The sequence below is a fragment of the Antedon mediterranea genome, chromosome 3 (genome assembly GCF_964355755.1).
Source record: "Antedon mediterranea chromosome 3, ecAntMedi1.1, whole genome shotgun sequence".
In the NCBI taxonomy this organism is placed as follows: Eukaryota; Metazoa; Echinodermata; class Crinoidea; order Comatulida; family Antedonidae; genus Antedon; species Antedon mediterranea.
Window position 1 is genome coordinate 19,456,733 of NC_092672.1, and position 16,826 is coordinate 19,473,558.

Below are 16,826 nucleotides of genomic sequence, written 5' to 3' on the forward strand. Positions count from 1 at the left end.
ATTATTACATTATTTCTGAATTTAGTAAAGGATTGGACTATTGATTTGTATGCACTTAATTTAGGACAGACTAACTTTTTTCGACATCCTGCACAGAAGCCTTACAAATTTGTAGTAATTTAGACTTACAAATGTTGATTGATGGCCATATCATCTTTTTTTGATAGTTGACAGACTTGCTAAACAGAACAAAAGGTGCGGAGATGGGATAATTTACTGTATAACAGCAATTATTTTTTACCCCCGGTGTGTCATTTTTCAATAATGGTTGCCCAGGTATGGGACCTTTTTTTCTAAGTATCACTATATCTATAAACATTAAATATTTTGCATGAGAACTTATGGCGAAATTACTTTTATTTTGTTTGTGGATATAATTTTTTTTTTTAATAATTTATATATAACTCTGACCTATTTACCAAAAGAACATAGTTCATACTTTGATACACCACCTGATTATGCAAATTATGTACTGCATTCTCTTGATTGGCATAGATAAAGTCCTTGAAATACTATATTGCTATAATAACTGTTTTCCAAAGCTTGAGAATGTACTTAACGCTTTTATTTATTAAAACTCATCAGAAACATTAAATTGTATTTGATGTTTTTGTAAACAAGCCCTATAGGACTAATATTGTATTGATTGGCATACAATAAAATTACACTATACTGCTGTCATAGTACTTGCCTAACAAGCCCTATAGGACTAATATTGTATTGATTGACATACAATAAAATTACACTATACTGCTGTCATAGTACTTGGCTAACAAGCCCTATAGGACTAATATTGTCTTGATTGGCATACAATAAAATTACACTATACTGCTGTCATAGTACTTGGCAAACAAGCCCTATAGGACTAATATTGTATTGATTGGCATACAATAAAATTACACTATACTGCTGCCATAGTACTTGGCTAACAAGCCCTATAGGACTAATATTGTCTTGATTGGCATACAATAAAATTACACTATACTGCTGTCATAGTACTTGGCTAACAAGCCCTATAGGACTAATATTGTATTGATTGACATACAATAAAATTACACTATACTGCTGTCATAGTACTTGGCTAACAAGCCCTATAGGACTAATATTGTATTGATTGACATACAATAAAATTACACTATACTGCTGTCATAGTACTTGGCTAACAAGCCCTATAGGACTAATATTGTATTGATTGACATACAATAAAATTACACTATACTGCTGTCATAGTACTTGGCTAACAAGCCCTATAGGACTAATATTGTATTGATTGGCATACAATAAAATTACACTATACTGCTGTCATAGTACTTGGCTAACAAGCCCTATAGGACTAATATTGTATTGATTGACATACAATAAAATTACACTATACTGATGTCATAGTACTTGGCTAACAAGCCCTATAGGACTAATATTGTATTGATTGACATACAATAAAATTACACTATACTGATGTCATAGTACTTGGCTAACAAGCCCTATAGGACTAATATTGTCTTGATTGGCATACAATAAAATTACACTATACTGCTGTCATAGTACTTGGCTAACAAGCCCTATAGGACTAATATTGTATTGATTGGCATACAATAAAATTACACTATACTGCTGTCATAGTACTTGGCTAACAAGCCCTATAGGACTAATATTGTCTTGATTGGCATACAATAAAATTACACTATACTGCTGTCATAGTACTTGGCTAACAAGCCCTATAAGACTAATATTGTCTTGATTAACATACAATAAAATTACACTATACTGCTTTCATAGTACTTGGCTAACAAGCCCTATAGGACTAATATTGTATTGATTGACATACAATAAAATTACACTATACTGCTGTCATAGTACTTGGCTAACAAGCCCTATAGGACTAATATTGTATTGATTGACATACAATAAAATTACACTATACTGCTGTCATAGTACTTGGCTAACAAGCCCTATAGGACTAATATTGTATTGATTGACATACAATAAAATTACACTATACTGCTGTCATAGTACTTGGCTAACAAGCCCTATAGGACTAATATTGTATTGATTGACATACAATAAAATTACACTATACTGCTGTCTGCCATAGTACTTGGCTAACAAGCCCTATATGACTAATATTGTATTGATTGACATACAATAAAATTACACTATACTGCTGTCATAGTACTTGGCTAACAAGCCCTATAGGACTAATATTGTATTGATTGACATACAATGTAATTACACTATACTGCTGTCATAGTACTTGGCTAACAAGCCCTAGGACTAATATTGTATTGATTGACATACAATAAAATTACACTATACTGCTGTCATAGTCCTTGGCTAACAAGCCCTATAGGACTAATATTGTATTAATTAGCATACAATAAAATTACACTATACTGCTGTCATAGTACTTGGCTAACAAGCCCTATAGGACTAATATTGTATTGATTGGCATACAATAAAATTACACTATACTGCTGTCATAGTACTTGGCTAACAAGCCCTATAGGACTAATATTGTATTGATTGGCATACAATAAAATTACACTATACTGCTGTCATAGTACTTGGACCTATCTCGCTCTCTCCATTTTTGTTTGAATATTTCATTTTTCAATGGATTCTCTAGAATAACAGTGACGGATAAGAGGCAATAGCTGCAAGCAGAGCTCGACAACTTTCCATCTTATCAGCGTCATTGACAAATCCTGAAGGGTTTTAAGAGAGATAGCTTTGATGCAAATATTTGTGTTCATCGTGTAGGTCACTCTGTATGTATCAATAGGTTAATTGAGCTTAGGATTTGGTCGTCAATGGCACATCATGAATACTCAATTTGCGGGAGTGGTCTCTGATACATACCAATTAACTGTGGAGTACCTCATGGTAGCCTACTTTAATAGCACCCACCCTTTTCCTGGTGTTATTCAATGATGTACTCATTGTGTGTTGTGGAGGTTACAGTTACTTAAACAAGTGGTGCAATGTAACTGATAATATGACACTGAAACTATCTAAATGTAAGGTGATGTCGTTACAACTATTAAGATGTTATTAAATTTGAAGTAAAAATAATTCAGTATTAAAGGTGTTGAAAATAATTATTCGATATTGTTATTCATAATAATTTAAAATGTGATACGAATACTGAGGAGATTGTTTCAAGAGATCTGTGTTTGAAAATGATATATTGATAGATCTATTTATTGAACAAACAGTAGGCCTAATTAAAAAAAAAGATGTGTGGGAATAGTATGTAGTTGAAACCGAAACACGACATAAACGCCCTGGTACAATATTGTGTGTATGCATTTGGCGGAGCGTTATTTGAGGGAAAATGCCCCGGGGCATTTATTATTTGAGGAGGTGGAAGTGTGGGCGTTTATTTCAAATGATGTTTAATGAAGGGGACGCGGCGCGTCATTCAAAGCGGGGCGTTTATTCGAATAAATACGGTAGGTTATTAGTTTTAATAAGTCAATCACTTCCGTAAAAAAACGACAAATGACAAAATAAAATGGTTAAATTCTCTCAAAAACCCATTTACTTGTAGCAATTTGACTCTTTTTAAAATTACAGTTTTTCAGGTAAATTCAATTTTTGTCAAAGTGGATAACTATGAATGTGACATTAAAATGGCATCTGTAATTAACGTGGCCAAAATTACATTTCGATGATTATGTTGACACCTTAAATAATGAACAAAATATATATTGCGATATTATTTTGATTAAAAAATCAGGATTAGGATATGACATTAAACAAAATTTAAAAAAAACGTTATCACCACTTAATACGAAACGATCTGGGAAGACAACTTTAGCTTATGGTTATAAAAGATATCTCTGATTATTTGATGATAAATAGATGTATGAATTATTTGATCACAGTCATTCCAAATTACATCTCTCTTACGTCTTTTAGTTAATAGATTATAATGATTAAGACATGGTTTGTTCTTCGAGGCCTAAAAGGCTGTCGATTGCTTGATGATCGATTGATGAATAGGGTCACATCCCTACCATAGGCCTAGGTCTGCAATATTTATTACACAATAGTATATCCTGACTTGCAATGATCTCAACCATGATCCTGTTTTAGAATGATTTTTTGTTGTTGAAAGTAGATAAATTCGTATTATTAGGCCTACTTTTTAAATTTATTAACATCACGTCATTTCAGTAATTTCCCAGGGACGTCTTCTTAAAAGATTCCAGGTCATCTCTTTAGACTTAGACCAAAGAATATATATCACTGGATGAGTATTCCGCGATTTTTGCATGAGAAATTTGTAACAGAGAGCTCCAGAGAGAGTGATGCCCGCCCTAATAAGTGCGGATGTATACATACTAAATAAGACTTGATTAATAGATATTATACATGTCACATTATATAGAATTATGATAATATATTTTGCAATTGTAAACTATTTTATAATACATATTTATTAACAAACTAGTGTACATTCACTTTTACAGACAATTATTTACTAACATGCTAAATTAGTTCACAAAAAAGGCCTAACACAGCAATAGGTGGTGAAACCGTCACAAAAAGTTGTATACATCCCAGATACATCCTCACTCATGGCGGCGCCCTACCTACCTACATGGACAAGGAAAATCGCGGATTACTCATTCTTGTGAGTCGTCGACAGAGGTCGCACACGTGTGTGTACTACCATGGAGTAAAGAATAGGGGTACTACATGTGGTGGCACAAAAAAGTTTTCAGGAATCATGACTGTTAGTGTTGACATATTTTGAACTTTAGTTCCCGGTAATATTTTACATATTTTATGGTAAAGTTAAGCTATCAGTGACTTTTGTAAAGGATAACAATAGGCCATTCCAACAATACAGGTGCCTAAGCCTACTAATAATAAGACAAGAATGATTTTAGCCTTAGGCTACTATAGTAAGCTGTGTAGTAAGTACTGTATGTAGGCTAAAGTTAAGTTCCCGATCCGGCCTCACTATGGCCTAGCTAGCTGAGATTTAGGTACCTGTCTTTCTTACTGTAACAGCAGTCTATCACAGCTTTTCCGACTGGCGAGGTATGCAAGACTTGATAATTTTAAGATTGAATGCCTACAACTTAAAGCAATAAATCTTGGTAGCAAAAATGATACTGTACATTAGTTACTATACAGTGAGTGCCGCAATTGTTTTGAAGTAATTAACCACTGATGGAAGGTATCCCATCCTAGTCCCATTGCAGGGCCGTAGCCAGGATCTGTCAAGGGGGGGTTCGAACACTAAATATTTTGGTCAACCCCGCCCCTCCCCCTGGGGGTGGGGCCTGATGCGAAGCGAATTTTGTTAAATGACACCCCTAGATGGCCGGAAAAGACACTCTCGTGCAGCATGCTACCAATGAGCAAAAAGATCGTACTTTCGGCCCTAAACCGTCTCGGCCAAAGTCAAGTCGGCCCCACGTCAAGTCGGCCCCAAGTCAAGTCGGCCTCAAGTCAAGTCGGCCTCAAGTCAATTCGGCCTCAAGTCAATTCGGCCTCACGTCAACTCGGCCTCAAGTCAACTCGGCCTAAAGTCAACTCGGCCAAAAACTAATCCGTCAACTCGGCCTTTAAAAAGTATGGAACGCAAAAAGTGCTAATATAGTAGTTCATTTATTACAATGGCAGGACGGTTAGGCCTACATAATAGACGAAATAAAACGGAAATTTCAATGTAAATTATAACACACTGGCTGATCGTTTTTCGTTTAATTGATAGGTAATTTTTATTTATATTGTTGGTTGGTTTGTCTCAGTAAGAACCCTCAGTAATGTGTTTGTTAGATCTATTTTGAGGATGTTCCCAGAAATAATCGCAAATATTCTTAGAAGGCCTATATATTATATAGATATTATTAGATTAATACAGTAAAATAAAAATGGTTTTTTTTTTGTATATATTTTCTCTCAAATTATTAGCAATATGTCACGGTCAAAGTGAATAACTATATGTGACATTAAAATGGTATATTACAGCAACAAAATCTTTTCACACATTTATTGACGATGTCAATCAAACTACCGAAGAGATTATGGAAACAAATTCGGAATGTTCTGTCATGTTAAATTTCTATTGCAATTGTGCGCTATTCAAATTGTTTTTATTACTTTTGTGATTTGATTATAATGAAGAATCCAATGAATACATTTATGGGAAATTAATCTAAAACACACTAAGAAATCATCATGAATAAATGGTGTTTTTTTATTTTGTCAAGCATAAAAAATAATCTAAAACACACTGAAGAAATCATCATGAAAAAATGGCGTATTTTTATTTTGTCAAGCAAAAACTAAAACATATTGTTTGAGTCCAAAACAACGGAATTCCTAAACAACATAATATTGCCTTTGCATTCTCTTCTGTTTTTAAACACCCACCGCGCCCTGTATTGTTCAATAAAATTGATCACCTAAAGGGGCATTCCGCCGTTTTTTCAACGTGACGCGCGCCCGTTCACCGTTGCGTTTTAAACATTCACACCTGTTCCGTTTTGTGACGTGACGTTAAAATAGCAGCCGTTTCTGGATGATTATCGGATGATAGTGAGGAAGAAATTATTCTTTTTAGTTTAATTAAAGATGATATTACAAAACGGGACAAGATTCCCGATGATAGTATAACAACACACACCATGACAAATTCCATGAATCCATAATTAAATACAATAAAATCACAATCACATCTCTATGGACTGTTATGGAAGCAAATTTCTCTCTTCCCATGGTGTACTGTATTAATTATGAATAATTATGAAGTACTAAACGAAATGAAAATAAAATCATATATAATCATTTATATTGAATTTTCCGTTGTATTTCGTCTATTATGGCATAACCGTACTATATCCTGCCATTATAATATTAACTACTATATTAGCACTTTTTGCGTTTCATAGTTTTTAGAGGCCGAGTTGACGGATTAGTTTTTGGCCGAGTTGACTTGAGGCCGAGTTGACGTGGGGCCGAGTTGATGTGGGGCCGAGGTGACGTGGGGCCGAGTTGACGTGGGGCCGACTTGACTTTGGCCGAGACGGTTGAGGGCCGAGTTGGATCGAAACCTGTTTTTCCTCCTTCTCAAACACGTCGATAATTTAAAGGACGATAACTATTTGTTGCCGTATGTTAGATGCGCGTGCTCTGTGCGGAACCGCCGATTGTTTGATCATTTACTCCGTATTTTGTTTTGCGTTCAAGTTCAATGCGAACGTACATCTAGGAGCAGCCCCGAAAAAAGCACACTGGTTGAAGGCAAATGCTATTTGCTAGCTCTATCTATAATATTTATTTACAGCAATTTGTTGAGGAATATAAATATTTAAATAGGTGATATTGATACATTTTAGTACGTATCGGCTGGTGGTCTAGAAAAAAATAATCGGATGCCATAATGTGAACTACAGTACTTGATACCATAGATATTATAGTGTAAAATATTAATAGTCACTATCATCCTCTATGATACATTATACTTCATAGTCACACATAAATAATGATGTAGGTCGGAAGGCTATATACTTTATGCATGCTGCCTGACTGCCAGTGATCTAAACAATTATAGGTACGCAGTTGTCTGGCGGTGTCCTTTGTACGAATCGTTCGTGCCCCAGTTCGCTATGAGACGCGTCAATATCATGTTACATGCAGGGACCAAACATTTATTTTTCAGATTAAAATCGGCAATTCATTTGCAGCTTTTAGAAATTTAGGCCTACAGACACGTATCGCTAGTTGACCCTCATACAGAGAAGAAGGTTCACGAACAAGTTTACGAATTTTTCAATTTACAAACAACTTTTTGTACTGTGGGGCACGTATTTGGAGGATTTTTGGAGATGAGGGTGAGGTATTGGGCATGTCGGGGATGGGGGTTCGCAGTCTGTAAAGGGGGGGGGGGGGGGGGGGTTCGCTGTAAAGGGGGGTTTGCCCGAACCATAAAAACCCCCCCTGGCTACGGGCCTGCATTGCCTATGTTATTTTATGTTAAAAGTTTTAAAACATGAAACCAGGTCATTCCGTGTCTTAAATGTACGTTTTATGGTAATATGATAAAAAGAAAAAAAAACAATGCACTACTAAATTGATTAGAATCGATTATTTTTCACATTTTTAACCATTTAAAGCCAAAACAAGTTATCGCAATAGGATAAGATGAATGTAATTTGTGACCTTCTTAAATTAAATCTAAAAAACGTAGGGAATGGGACTTTAGACAGACTTCCCCCATGATTGTATACTCCTTAAGTGGTGGTAAATATGCAACAGTATTCATAAAATGGTTTTGCAAAATGAGGACCAGTGAAAATACCACTACACCATGACATTTATATTAACTAAAAAGATTACTAAAAGTATTACAGTTACCTCTGACTTAATTAAAGTCTTCAGTCCATGTTGATCAGATTTTTGTAGATTTTGTATTTAGGTATGACCCACTATACGACAAGATTACATGGTTTTGTAAATATTTTGTTCTCTAATTTTTTTAATTCCACAATTTTTCCAGTCATCATCTTAATTTTGTAAAGCTCGGTTTAATACCTATAGCAGAGCATCATTTTTTACATTTTTTTCTTGAAGGTATTTTTATCATGAACACATTCTCTACGTTACCAAACTGTTCCAAGCCAAACACACACCATTATTTTAACAAACGACTGACACATAAAGTCTATGAGCGTAGTCAGCCTAGACGAGTACTAAGTCTTACCATTTGCCTCTTTTTTCATTTAAGGTAAAGATTAATAAGATAATAAATTAGTAACTTCTATCATAATTAATTATGGAAAACTACAGGGATATTGTAAATTAGAAATGTGAAGTATGAATATATCCACTGTGATGTAACACATACACATCTATCAGACACACACTGCAGAATAAGAGTAATTTTCAGAATAACAATTAATTAATAGTTCTAGATAGTCTTTCTCCTTTTTTGCTGAAGTAGGGAAGGCCATTGCCCCTGTATCCCCCTCTTTTGATCCTGCATTTGCCCTCATGGTTTTTGAAGATTAAAAAAACCTTTAAAAACCTGTTGAAATACTGGCTGTTCTATTTAACTCAGTTCAACCTTGTTTTAACAATAGTCAATCTTTCAATTCATGATATTTTCTCACTACAACTCTAACATTCATTATTTGCATACAAATAAATTGCATTAGTGCCAAGCCATAATAACATCAATTTCCATAGACAGCTGCCAATACTGTAAACTATTTTATTTTGCAGGTTCCTAACTGGGCAGCAGTGCCTCTTGTGGTTGTTACCTTGCCACAAAGGGCAGAAACAGGAAAGCATTGAAGAAGACTGCTCATAAAAGTGCGCCAAACAGGAAATGTCAGACAACATAGTATGGTATGTTTTTGCTATAGGCCTACAGTATAGCAATGATTTTCTATTGAAACTTGTTTAAATGGTACTTGTATGATTGATATTATGTCTATTAAGTTTCCATATACTACACTTAACAACAACTTGTGTTTTGTATTACAATTCCAAAGGAAATCATGTATAGGAGTTTTGTAAATGAATTGTAAGAATTCTAAAGTGAAATTCAATAGAATACATGTGTATTGTGCTTCTATATTTAATAAGTGCACAGACCGTGGACACGTTTTTGTGATATCAAAGTTAGGTACTATTCATTGTGAATACTATAATATAAATATACTCTAAAGAGTAGACAGTTGGTGCTATGAATTGATTGATTTCAGACAACTAGAAAGTCAGTCCAGTTATTGTGAATTACCAGCTTATTCCAGTTTAGCCAATAATATGTAAGTTTGCAATGTAGATGTTATGTAAGTACAGTAAGAAATACAGTATATTGCTGGTTTTTTAGATCAATTTTATAAATTTGATAAATATTAGTTTATAATTTTGATTATTAAGAGTAAGAGTTTTAAGGAAGAAGGAAGCTGAAATAAGCTGGTTGAGAATTGAAATGTTTGGATACAAGAGAAGAAAATTAAATGGGTTGTTACAACAGGATATGTCGTTTTTTTGTCACCAGTATGTAGATTTAGGAAGACACTTTAATATAGTCTAACTCTATTTCCTTTAACATAACATGTTTGATAGCCTGATAAGTTTAGTAGACTTGCAAAGAGTGGCCTACTGTATCTTTTAAGCTGCTTGGTCAGTTCTGTAGGTCTGTCAGTCTTTTAAACATGTAACAGGTTAGATCTGATATACCAATTGATTTCTGTAGGTCTGTCAGTCTTTTAAACATGTAACAGGTTAGAGCTGATATACCAATTGATTCCTGTAGGTCTGTCAGTTTTTTAAACATGTAACAGGTTAGATCTGATACCAATTGATTTCTGTAGGTCTGTCAGTCTTTTAAACATGTAACAGGTTATATCTGATATACCAATTGATTCCTGTAGGTCTGTCAGTCTTTTAAACATGTAACAGGTTAGATCTGATATACCAATTGATTTCTGTAGGTCCGTCAGTCTTTTTTTATTATGATAACAGGTTAGATCTGATATACCAACAGATCTACAGAAATCAATTGGTATATTAGATCTAATGTGTTAAATGTTTAAAATACTAAAAGACCTACAGAAATCAATTAATGTACTAGATCTAATGTGTTAAGTGTTTTATTATTTTTTCTGTCTAAACTTGCAGTCCTCTAGTTACCATACTGAGAATTTTCCTCAAGTAGTAATTAAATTAAAATACTTGTTATTTTTTTGGCTAAAATAGCAATTATTTGCTAATAAAAACTGGGCTAAACTTGTTTCCCTTTAATACTTTTTAGGGGTTTTATAGAAATTTAATAACAGAATTCTAAAGGAAATTCCACAGAGTATTGTGAATTGTAAAAGTGCATAGACCATGCAAAAGTTGTTGTGATATCATAGCTAAAGTCAATAAGCATATTATGTGAATGAACACTAAATATGAAAATAGACTGTAAGGAGTGGTAGGCAGTTGGTGCTACAAATTGGTTGAATTTTGAGTTATCAAGATTTCTAGTCCAAGTTGAGTCCATAATTTGTCAGTTTGCACTGTAGTTCATATTAAAGCAAGAAATACTACCCTAACTATTATCAGATTAATTTATTTACAAATCTGATTTGTAATTTACAGTGTAGTATGGAAGGCTGCAATGAGTAGGTTTGAAAATAAACACTGAAATACTGGATTTGGATCAGAGTGCAAACCATTTTTGTAAATGTAAATATTACACAATTGTGGGATGGTGTATGGGAGGGGCATGTGCTTTCACCCCTAATTAGGAATGTCAGAGCCTACAATCTGGGCAATCCCTAGGCTTTATTGTTTTTTTATCCAGTCATTATGCATACAGATTTACAAAGCCAATTAATTGGACAGAAAAATATGAGTCAAATGTAAAATTGTCATATTAAACATTTTTTTGAACGGCAACAGATTCTATGTAAAAGATGCCGAGATTGAATTCATTTTCTTAATTTATCTAATTTGTTTTTCTCTTTTGTTGGGGCAGCCCCCCTTTTATTGCACATATTATGATAAACAATATGATAAAAGTTATATCTATCTATCAATGGATATTTATGTTATACATTTTTTACTGCACTTTTAAATTTTGGCCTATAGGCCTATAACACACACAAATTCCTATTAGGGAGTGCATTAATTGTCTCTTTTATCATAATTAACCTTAAAATGCACATTTAATGTTTTTAAAGTTATATATATGCATTATTTTTACAAAACGTCAACAATTGCAGATCTAGTGTCTTTGACCAATATTAAAACCGATGTTGTAATTTAATGAATTAAGTCATAGATTGTATACCTTCCAAAACTCCTAAGTGTCAGAATCATTTTTTGTTAGGTCGTTTTCTGACTTAGTGTATTTATTATTATTATCAAGCAAAGTAAGAATGCAGTGGCACACCCTCCGCATCTCATTCGTAACGATTCATACAAAGGACACCGCCATACAACCGCCCCTAGGCCTACCTATTGTTTAGCTGACAGTCAGTAAGCATAAATAAAAGTGTATATACGTCAAAAATGGAACGCCTTGGTTACCTACAGATCATCATCATAGAGGATATGTTAATAATAATATAGTACACTAACTGTGGTAACTGTGTACTGTAGTATACATTATAGCAACCTATTTTTTTAGTCGCGTGGAAGCGACTCTATAGTTCACTAAGTCGGTCGGTCGGTCTGTCTGTCTGTCTGTCTGTCGGTCTGTCTGTCTGTCGGTCCGGTATCACTATGCGTTTTGTCGCTTTATGACCTTATCTTGATATCAGTTTAATCTAGCTAAGTCAATTTTTCACAGAATATTCCTTATGGCCAGGAATCGATGTGGTTATGTTTTCACGGTGCGCAATAAAAAATTACGCGGTCTACGCACGATTTAACGAAATCACGTTTGTAATCATATCTTAACAACCATGAATCACAATTAAATAAAATTTGGTACTCATAAATTTCAGGGCATAAATCATCATATGGCAATACAATTACGTGCGTAGCGCATGTAACGCATGCGTACGCGCGCTTAAAATTTTCAAAATTTATTTTCGATGAAATAAGAGTACGTTTCAGGCAATTTTAAGCGTTTACAAAATTGCCATGAGTGCGCAGATTTTTGCGCGCGCACTGCGCGTTAAATGTTATTGCGCACACTTTTTGCCCGATTTCTGTTTTCTTGACTTAATTTTCAACTCGAAATTACGTTATACGAGCACGTCAAATGTGACAGGCTACGCACGTGTAAATTAAAAAAATATAAATGTTTTTAAACATTTCAACATTTTTAAACATGTTCAGTAATTTCGGTCAGTATAGTTCACTATGTCGGTCGGTCCGTCTGTCTGTCGGTCTGTCTGTCTGTCAGTCTGTTTGTCTGTCGGTCCGGTATCACTATGCATTGTAGCACGCGACTTAATGGCTGTTGGCCTTGTTTCTAGACCACCCACCCAACTGTCAATACCTATTTATATTTATATATTTAATTTCTTCAACAAATTTATGTAAATAAAATTATTGAGCTATAATAAGCATTAAATTTTGCGCTTTTTTCGGGGCTTCCCCTAGATGTACGTTCGCAATAAACTTGAACGCAACGCAATAAAAACTAAATACTGAGTGAATGAAATCGGCAACAAAATGTTATATCGTCCTGCAATTAGTCCTGTGTGTTTATTGGAGGGAAAAGTATGATCGTTTTGCTCATTGGTAGCATGCTACTGTACATATGAGAGTGTCTTTTCCTGAAAATTAGAGGTGCCATTTATCATGAATTTTATGTGCGAGAGTACCATTTCCAGCCATCTTGGGCGTCATTTAACAAAGTTCGTTTTGCCATAGGTCCTGTCGATGGCCTTGGACAAGCACCTTGAAGCGCCCTGTTGTGACGCTTTTACTTTTAATTGCTTTTAATAGGCCTATGGGGAAAATGTCACCATTTAGTAGGCTAGTACCTCAACCCATCCTCAACCAAGGTTGGGCTGAGTTGATGTGAATCTTTACAGTTGCGCCCCCTTCCCCTCTTTCACAAAGTCCTGGATCCTCCCCCTGGAATGCATTAATTTATTTATTAATAGTAAAAGCCAAAGTTGTTTTTTGAAATGCTTATTGTCTGATTCAGCAGCCAGTTATCTAATGTATACGTTTTAGTTTTACTTAATTGTTTACAGGTATAATAACCATGTTGACATACTGTATATCATTTATTTGAATAGGTACATACAGCACAACTTTGTTATAGTGTGTTTGTATTAATAATTCTAATGATCATTAGCTTTGATTTTGCCTGTGAACATTCAGTTGGTTAGATTTTGTCTTGTCTCTGATCATTAACTACTAATGCCTTGATTAATAATGGATTTATTCAATACCTAATTACATAGAGTTAGAAAATTACTGTTATCTTTTTTTTATTTTATAATTGCATTATATTTGGTTTTATAGTGCAACCTCTTTCAAGAGCGTTATTCAACTAACTAACCCTTGATCCTCACAGTGCCTCTCTGTATTAAACTACAAAATGATAAAATATCATCTCAAACCAATCTATTGAAAATGTAAAAACAAATCTGATAAACTCAACTAATGTTAAACTGATGATGCAATTTCTTGACTTAAGTTGTAGATTGTATACCTTCCAAGCCATGTACTGTATGACAATGACATGATTTTAATCAAACATCTTTATTTTATTAATACTTTGTATGAACCTCATCTTATTCAGTGTTCAAGTATTTTTAATAATTCCAAGTAAAAATACATTGTATTTTTACAAGACCTTAATCAGTCATTATTAGGGTTTACCTGAGGTACCTTGATACACCTTGTTTGCTTTACCTAAAATGGTAATTCATGTTGGTTTGTAGTTCTAATCAACTATATGATAAAACAAGGACAACCTATGGTGTAAATTTTACAGAATATATTGAATTGCCCTGGTTATCAGATAAAAGTGTTGGTCTTTTGTACAACAATTTGCATTCAAGTATTAATATAGAACTAGAATTTAATTCGTCACTTTGACGAATTATAGGTGATCATTTTTATCATTTTAATGAAATTAACATTTTTGAAACATGCATGTACCTTAACATACGATCGTAAAAAGTTGATGTACGCCATCCTATGACATGATGCATACGATTATAGTGCTGAGTTGTGCCTATTATATGCCATATACAATATGTACAGTATATACTGTATATCTATATACAGTGTAGCATATGTGAAATTATGGGACACACATCAAGTTCTAATTTTTTGGTATGATGGAATTATCAAAATAAACTCGAAGATGACAATTTCGAAAGATAATGAATTGAGCAAATAAATATAAGGATTGGAAGAGAATTTGACACGTAGAAGCGCAATACGCGCTCTTTGAAATTTGTATAACTTCGACTAAAGAAATTTAAAAACTACTTTTTAACTTCAACTGGCCATATGATAACATCACAACATCCGATAGGCTTAATTTTTATATGAATTCATATCTACATTTCATCAGCTTTCATAATTAATTATAATCTTCAAGGTCACCTTTAATTCTGAGGAGCTATAAGATATTCAAATGTATGGTGTAGCTGAAATTACACGACCTAGGTTATTCAAGTTTTTACGCGTGATGACGTCATCAAATAAAAATGTTGACAACTTACGAGAAAGATAATTAATTGAGCAAGCACATACTAAAATGTGTGCGAAAATCGGGATCAAATAACGGAGATGCGCTCTATTGAATGTGATAACCCACACAAAAGATAATAATTACTAATTTTTAAATTCAAGTGGCCATTTGATGACGTCATACCATTTTGTACGTCTAATAGTAATATGTATATATATTTATATCTACAACTTATTGGCTTCCATAATAAGTTAAAAAAATTGGGGGTCACCTGCCATTCTGAAGAGTTATATTCATTTTAAAAAGGCCTTATTTTTTTACCATTTTTAGCACTTTTGTACAATTAATGTGGGGATTTTGTCATTTTTAACGTGCTCGTATAGCGTTATTTTAAGTCGGAATGGACTCAAAGTCGGAGAATGTACTAAGGATTGTGAGTAGAATATGATGTATACATCAAATTTAATTTTTTACCCTTTTTAAAAATCGCGTGCGCAAAAATGTGTTTTTGCGCAGTAATTTTTTTAAACACGCAAATGGCCTATTTCATGCTCTAAATTGATAAAAACTAAATGTTGAGCTTTTTAAAATTTCAACGCGCGTTTTCACGCGCATGACCTTGAAACGCCCAAGTTTTTATTTGCTAATATTTTTTACCTTGACCTCAAGTTTACGTGTAGTGATTTTCATTAATATGTGATAATGAATTATGGAGATATGATTGATAATGTGATTTCACAAAATGGCGTATACGTGACGTCACGGATGAGTGATCACGCTGAAAAGCTTATTAGGACTAAGTTAACGTATTTGAAAGACATTGTGAAATTTTGGTAATCATTAACATTAAACTTTTTGAGATATTTGTTACACAAAATCTGTACAGAGAGAAATAAATAATAAGAAAAAGAAGAATAAAGATTTCATACAATAACAATAGGTGATCATTTTATTCTAAATGATCACCTAAAAAGCATTATATATTTTAGATTTGTTTGTATTTCAGCATTACCTACTTGTAGAGCTAGAATTAATATATTATTAATTGATAGAGGAGGCATTGGTTGAGGAAAGTGTTGATAGATGAGACATTGGATTTACTCAACATCATGTTCAGTACCTTTAGTCCTAGTACTGTATTTATATTGATTACTGTCAAAATTAGAGGAAGGGATAGTATTTAGGTTGAGTTTAAAGCCACAATCCGCAGATGATCCCAATGATTGCTTCATTCTTTGCCATTGTGATGAGCTGTCACACAAGTTTCTTTTTATCATTAAGTATCTACCACTAGTATTCAAATAACTCATAATATTATCATCATGTTTTATGTCTGTGAAAAGAAGCTGTGTATTTATTAATGCAGTTTACTTTAATATAAAATATTTTTATTTGAATTGAAAAATTGTTTTTTTTTATAACTTAAACAAGCATTATACATTGTTTTTGTATTTTCTTTCAGTTTAGCAATACAATGGATCTCCATGGAAGGCTGGTTAACCTTTGTGCAAAAAATGGTCTTGAGGTAGGCAAGTTTACACTGTTTTAGGATAATAGCATTTATTTAGTATAATAGTATTTATATTTAAGTGTGTATGTATTATTTTTCACTGTAAACTTGTTGCACATCTCATTGAGACTGTGCCTCTGATTTAAAAGAGATACAATAAAAGTTCAGTTCAGTTCAGCATTTAACCAG

General features: G+C 33.5%; 1 protein-coding gene across 1 annotated transcript in view; it reads left to right on the top strand.

Annotated features, from left to right (window-relative positions):
- LOC140045020 (uncharacterized) overlaps positions 1 to 16,826 on the top strand; it is a 164,110-nt gene that overhangs the window by 104,159 nt on the left and 43,125 nt on the right. The window contains exon 2 of the mRNA XM_072089756.1: positions 16,590 to 16,652. Coding sequence (XP_071945857.1) covers positions 16,602 to 16,652 — 51 coding nt within the window. The 5' untranslated portion in view covers positions 16,590 to 16,601. The remainder of the gene's footprint in view (positions 1 to 16,589; positions 16,653 to 16,826) is intronic.